Source organism: Trachurus japonicus, chromosome 20 (assembly GCF_045865225.1).
Source record: "Trachurus japonicus isolate A0001 chromosome 20, Traja_1.0".
Lineage (NCBI taxonomy): Eukaryota > Metazoa > Chordata > Actinopteri > Carangiformes > Carangidae > Trachurus > Trachurus japonicus.
Window position 1 is genome coordinate 10305668 of NC_140926.1, and position 6981 is coordinate 10312648.

General features: G+C 39.1%; 1 protein-coding gene across 3 annotated transcripts; it reads right to left on the reverse strand.

The window, feature by feature from the left end:
- Nucleotides 1–303: 303 nt before the first annotated feature.
- ropn1l (rhophilin associated tail protein 1-like) lies at nucleotides 304–6639 on the reverse strand. 3 transcript variants are annotated; one of them, XM_085763469.1, is made up of 6 exons: nucleotides 6484–6639; nucleotides 5622–5745; nucleotides 4739–4900; nucleotides 3976–4151; nucleotides 1343–1453; nucleotides 531–1128 (listed from the first exon to the last, which is right to left on the reverse strand). In XM_085763469.1, exons 1-5 carry the CDS (start codon nucleotides 6612–6614, stop codon nucleotides 1354–1356), a joined length of 693 nt encoding a protein of 230 aa, XP_085619595.1. In that variant the 5' UTR covers nucleotides 6615–6639; the 3' UTR covers nucleotides 531–1128; nucleotides 1343–1353. The 3 variants fall into 3 exon arrangements, with proteins under 3 accessions (XP_085619594.1, XP_085619595.1, XP_085619597.1); XM_085763468.1 differs by lacking the exon at nucleotides 1343–1453 and having other exon boundaries at nucleotides 304–1128; XM_085763471.1 differs by lacking the exons at nucleotides 531–1128; nucleotides 1343–1453 and adding an exon at nucleotides 3357–3519.
- Between the last annotated feature and the right edge of the window lie 342 nt (nucleotides 6640–6981).

Sequence of the window (6981 nt, forward strand, 5' to 3'; positions counted from 1 at the left end):
AACCACTTGCCTGGAAATGTTGTTTTTCTCCTCCTTCTTATAGAGAAGGCCTAATGTAGTGATTAGTAATAGCTTGATTACAGAGTCTGCACATTATTGCTAAATCAATTAATGAAGCCTAGACAGACAATACTGTCCATTCAGCAGCTAAGGACAACATTTAAATGCAGTGACAGATGAAGTGTTTGCTGCCAGTTCAATATGAAAAATTCAATCATCCACAATTGTTAATTAATTAATTTTAATAAGCCTGCAATGGTCCTCAATTATGTTCTTTGCTCATTAATGTATTTAGAAACACTTGGACAAATCAACTTCATTTATTAATTGTTAACATATTACACCACAGACAAAAAAGTATTAATATTAAATAGAGACACAAAATAATCATCACACATAATTTAATACTAGAAATGTAAAAAACAAAACAGAGACTACATGAGAAAAGTCCAGTTATAGACATATAAAATGTTGCTCCTCCAATGGCTGCATGATGATAGCTCCAAGAAACACGAGGATGTGTGAAAATGAATGGGGAACAAAACTCCACTAACAACTTCTCTTGAATTATAAAGTAATTATACTTTTTTCACAAAGAGTCTCTGTAATTATTTTTACATCTGCTCATGTGTGTCACAGGGAGATTATGAGATCATTGTTCCATTAAGAAGATAATGAGGCTTAAAGAAAAATGCTGTGGAAGTGTTTGCTTGATTGACAAGTGCCTGACATAGGCAGCCATAGTACTTTTTGCTCCATCACTCCACCTCATCCTTAAAATGAGTGTGAGATTTAAACATGAATTGTTGGATTAAAATGTCTCTTGAAGAACATATGGGTGGTGTCAATGGGATTACATCCACGTCTCCTGCACATTAGTACATCATCTCTTTTAGTTACACCTCAGTACACATGCTGCAGCAACAGATCTTTTGAGGATTTGGCTCAGCGTTCACGGTTACAGATGTAGCTTTAATTTTGAGATGTCTTTCTTTCTTTCTTTTTTTGTAAACTTGTTACTCGGCTCTTGATGTTGCTCTGGAAACATTTGATGAATCAGGAGGGGCTGAGTCCATATTGTCCCAGTGGATGAAGTCCAGAGGTTTAATAAACCCATGTTGAAGCTCCCTGGAACATATTGTATGTGGTTAGAGATCTATGACATTTGTAGAGTGCAATCAATAAGCCACAAAAGTCCCAGTTATTATATCAGTCTGACAAAATCAGATAACTAATATAAAGTAATACAAACAGCCAAGACTAACAATGAAATCCAGACCCATAAAATCCAAGTTCTGCAACTTCACAATAAATCGTGAATCGTGTTTTCCTTTCTCCTTACCCTGAAATCTGCTACACAGCGGCTACAAAGAGGAATGCTAAAAGGCAGCCTTTGTGTCCACTCTCTCTTCTCTTGTCTCTTTCGCACTGCTCTGCTACATTCATCGTGTCCCTGGAGATGTGTGATGTTATGAGCAAAACTTGAAGAAACAGTAAAAGGTTGTGCAACAGGGCCCCACCCTGGAGATGAGATTCCTGGACCACTAACAGTTTTGCAATGACATCACATTTCTTTTGAGTTTCAACATCCTGCAACAATAGAGCATATACAGCAGTCCAGTATGACTATTGTACTGTTAGATGCTTTGTGAATGATAAGAACACTAACAAAACTGTACCTTTCTGTTTCAGTTTGTGCAGCCTCATGGTAAAACTTTCTGTTTTGCTTTTCTTGTCAACTGCCTATAACTCAGTAAACTTAACCTTGACCCTAATCCTCCCTTTATAGAAAACCCCACCAGAACTTCTCATAATGACACAGTAACTAATGTTCATCACTGCAAACTATAATCCACAATAGTTACTTGCCCACTGGAAAGCACCAGCTGAGCAACAGGGACTTTCATGGGGGAGGAAACTATGGCCCAAGGGCTCCTGGGGGAGTTCCTAATTCTGAAGAAAAAAAGCTTCTGGAACAGCTCATAAGGTCGAAAGGGGAAATGCATCCAAGTCTAAATCTGTCTCTAATTCTGTTTGGTAAATTCATCTTATTGTGTTTGAAATCGTCTTGGAAAATTTAAAAGTTTCTGTTTAATTTTGTGCATAAATGTGTCTACATCTTTGCATGGTCTCTGAATGATAGCTAATGGTTGCATGGTGTTATTTCATTAGCCAATTAGTAAATTATGTAAAGCAGACAACAGCAGTTCTAATGACTCTGTCACCAACTATATATATAGATATTCAATCAGTTTTCAGACACTATCTGAATAGAAACAACTTATTTATGTCAAACTGAACGATACTTATGGAAGATTTCTGAGTAGATTAAAATGAATGATGACTTCTTTTATTCATATTTTTTTTTAAACTCAGTTCTGTGGCGTGTACAGAAATATCTGTTTTAGCCCTAACAAAAGTCATTCTTCACTGTGTCATACGGGTGGAGAGCCTGCAGTCATCAGGTTATCACGGATTCTATCTGTCCTCCAATCCCCTTTGACTCGGCCACAGCTGCAATCCTGCAAGGGGGGTAAGCTTCAATGCCTTTGTGCGCATACGTGCGTGTGTGCGCGCATGTGTGTGTATATCCTCCACCCCTAAAACCTACTGCCAAATGTGAATTCCCACTGATCCTGTTTCCTGCCCTGCCTGATGAAACACTCCAAAAAATGACACAACCTCAAGTTTGTGTGTGTGTGACAGGGAAAACATCATATTGTCCCTCTGTGACCCACCACATATTATTTTCTCACTCTAACAAATACAACAATATCCATTTAAAATGTGTAAATGTAAAAATTCTGAGTTCACGTTCAGACAGACTGGGTGAGACTGAGCATTTATCCTGCACCCGAGTGTGCCCACCTCTGAGATTTCTTCACCCTGACTAAATTAATACTGAACTTGTCTAAGAGTGCATTTATACTCAACCATTAAAATTACATGGGGCAATGAACAAAACACACAAGGTTTTAGGTCTTTAACGTCAGCTGACAATCATGCTCTTATGCCCCCAGAGCTTATCTCTTCAACTCTTCTCTTTTTCATCTGCTGAAATGAATACACTGAGCGAGAGGCCAAATGCAGTGACTCCGCAAGCTGATAGGATGTGTATACAATAAGTGAACTTTGGCTGGCCCAGATGTAAGTGAACAGGCAATAAAAATCATACACACACTCTCTACCTGACAGTCTGTGCAAGGCAGCATTGCACTTCTCCTACTGCTCATTAAAAGATTCCAACCTGACTCAAAGTGGCAGCCTTGCTCAGCTGGACAGTGATGAATAATAACCCACTGTGCCCGATGCTAACAATTAATGGAACCAATTTCTAGGTAATGAAACAACAGCTGTGCTTGAAGGAGCATTAGTAGACCCATTTATTAATTGAACACTGTCATTTAAAAAAAAAAGTCTATTCTTTCCTTCCTGTCTTCCATTGCTTTTCGTCTTTCCTTCCTTCACTTCCTGCTGATGTAGAAGTTGGAAACCTGAATCATGCCGTTCTGTTTGTCGCTGTCAGGCAAAGAAACCGAATGCATCAGTGCAACAGCTCTGCTCAGCAACATTAGGATTTTCAGAGAACAGGGAATATCACAGACACCATCTAAAGTCCAGGTTTTTAAACAGTTTTCAACGGGCCTAGTCACAGTCTGTACTGGAAAAGAAGGCTGTTGCGCAAAAATAATAAGCAAATTATCCTTTGGTATGTGTTTGCTTCCTTTAGTGACTAAATCTGAGAAAAGATATAGTAATTTATCCATTTCATATCCATATCCAGTTATACTTTTTGGACTTTTTATGGTTATTGCAGTCCAACCAAGATGCCTACTTAATATTTTGAAAGATTATATATCATCTGATCTCGACAATCAACAATCATGATTGGCAAAAGAGTGAAGAACTTGACAGCTTCAGCCAGACAATTATACAGAGGAGACTGCGTACACCGCCCACACAAATTGCACCTACACTTGTGGCTGCAGGCTGCGGAGGAAGTGGTCAATGTGGTCCTGCGGCATGTCTCCGTCCAGGCGAGCGAGGTAAGTGTAAAGTTTGACAAAGACATCAAATGGGATCCTTGCAGCACCGCCCTCCTCATCCTCTGTCAGGATCTCACAGGCAAATTTCAAAGAACTCATGAGGGTCTGAGAGAGAGGCATAGGGAATCAGACAGTGGGGGTTACTCAAACAGTAAAACAGGCAGAAAAATGCAAAAACAAGCATCCAGTGTTCAAGGATGATCACATCCCATTTCAGCATCACAGGCACACACTGCAATACACTGCAAACAGGCGGTAAAGAACATGACTGCCCTCATGTGGTTGAAGTGTTCAAGGGCTCCATTCACCACAGCATAATTTCCAAACTACTGACACTGAGCATACAGTACAATGTTGCTCATTCTGAGCTGCATTTGCTTTTGCAGTCGAAGTCATGATTCACAAAGTTCTCCATGCTTTAGGATAATCTATTTGATCTGACTCTGCTGCTCTATCGCCATTGTCTGAGAAAGACAGAGAAAGATTTCTGGAGATTGGGAAGGCTAAAGGAGGAGTCTGGATCATAGATCTGGATCTTGTCTAAACACTTGAAGACAAGACTGTGAGATGAACAAAAACAGCACTGCTTGTGGATCTCCAGATGTGCTTGGCTTTATATTAGGATTTAAGGTTCAAATGACATGGTATAATGTTGTATTTGCATATATGTCTGGCCTTATATAACATCTCACCGCTCCTAGAGCACTGCAGCCCAGGGCAAAAAAGTCCATCCAGTCCATTTCTGAGCTGAAACTGCCCAGTGACAGCAGGGTCTTCAGCTGCTCCATTGGTAGACACAGACCTTTCCATTTCTTCTGCAGTTCCTCCTTACTGCATGTTGGCTTGGAGGACATCTATAGGAAAAAAGTATTGTTCATCAGATGACTGTAATGTAATGAAATGAAATGTAACATTTCATTCAAATAAGCAGTAATTTGGTTATCCACAGGCTTTCCTTTTACATATGGTACACATGGTGATTTTCAATTTGGGAAGCTATGTAATTAAGACACAAAAAGGAATAGAGTAAATGTCTCAAATCAGCAGTACAATTTTATATAGGCCCTATGTGTTAGATTTCTATAGTAGAGACACAGATTAAGGTGTTACGCAGTGAATATCTCTGTAATATTAATGTAATGGCACAGCATCCTCACAAGTGTTACTTTAAGTTCTGACCTTTAAGCTAATATTACTTATTCAGTTCTTATAATGGTTCCACCACAATGAGATGCCCCAGGTGAGCCCCAAAATAGGTTTACACTAATATGAAACTTTATCAACCCACACGGGGCAACAGGATCAAAGCAATATCCAGATACAGAAAAGAATATGATGTGAAAACAAAAGTGGATATTAAATGTAATGCAACTGATAATTACACTCATAGAAGCATATAAGGTAATCAATTACAAAGTGCATCCTGTGCAGCATAGGGAAATTAAAAAAAGTAAAGCACACGGGAAAATAAGCAGTGCATTAAATATATTACTTTTCTTCCAGCAGCACCAATATGAATATGATCATTACGTGAGCAGTTTATGAGATCTTGTGAACTTGCTGTAGAGAGAATACCTGTTTGTGGAGCGTCTTAAGCAAACCTGGTGTCAGTCCAGTGTCTGTCTTCTGGGTGGCAACATTCATCTCCAACCTGTCCTTGACAGGCAAACACTCTCCTTTAGACAATGCATTGAAGTATCTGGGAGAGGACAAACACACATTATTAGTAGTACACAATTATCACTCTATTTTATCTAATCTGTTTCTTAATTAGAACAATCAAATTCAGTGTAAATTGTAAGTTGGCATTAGTCCAGTTCAATTAGCACTCTTGAGTTGCACCATCCAGAGTGTGTTGTAGTTTTTGCCTGAAGTTTACTGATATTTTTCTAAAATGCTAAAGGCATAGTGTGGCTTATCTTGCTTCACAGTTAAACTGACATTTTCAGCAAATTTAGAGGCAGGATGACATTGAGAATTTCTTGCTACCTAGACTGTTGCAACATTAATAGCATATAGACATATTGTAGCCCAGGAGACATTTGAATTGTTTCTGTTCTACCATATGGTACACTTTCATTGTGCTTTGGTGTAAACACTGCCAAGCTACAATGGCCAGCAAAATAGCAGAGGATATATTAGACCTTGGGGGTACAAAAAAATATCTAATATATTTAAAATTCACCCTCTACTTTTAAAGTGCCTTTTCTTTGTTGGAAAAAGTCAGATAGTTTAACCACTGCAGTAACATGGAAGCCCGTGGGATCCAATTATAGCAAGTCAATGCAAAGATGAGAGAGGCGCAGGTGAATAGGGCCTGCCTTTTTAGCACAACAATATCGCCTGGAGACATTGCTTATGGTGTGGTTAAAGAAATCAAGATTGGGATAAAACACAAATGCGGGTATTCCTCCTGCTGACAGATATTAAGACTTACGCTGCAGACCACAGCAGCACATCCTTGGGCTGTGTTCGGATGGCTGCCTTGGTGAAGTTTTTGAGGATGTCGGGCAGCTCTGGAGGGATGTTGATTTGTTGGGCACAGTACATTGTGTCCAGGGCAGACATTGCTGCAATATAAAACACAAGTACACTAAAAAATCTTGCCAATAGCAGCTGTAAGAGATCTGTAGGGAAAAAAAGGTTTCTCCCTAGCCACTTACATTAGCATAAAAACTCAACTAGGGAACTTTTGAGTTGGCTATACAATGGTACTGAAACTCTGAGGGGGTTTTCAGAGGAGAGTAGGTACACCATGAAAGCATGAAGGCAGAAAAAGCTACAGATATGTATAGCCTATATATTTCCTGCTAGCAAGCTTTTTCTGCAAGATAAAAGGAGACCTCACTCATGAGGAAAAGAGATATAACTATCGTCATCATTTTACATACACTACCATACAGCTTCTCATTCAATGTTTTTTCACAATTTTGTA

Coding starts and splice junctions, on each gene's coding strand:
- ropn1l (XM_085763468.1), bottom strand. CDS start 6,614: ATGTCTGCCCTGGACACAATGTACTGTGCCCAACAAATCAACATCCCT. Junction 4,152..4,738: donor GCTGCAGTGCTCTAGGAGCG/GTGAGATGTTAT, acceptor CCTCTCTCTCAG/ACCCTCATGAGTTCTTTGAA. Junction 1,129..3,975: donor CGCAGCCTGCAGCCACAAGT/GTAGGTGCAATT, acceptor AATATGTTCCAG/GGAGCTTCAACATGGGTTTA.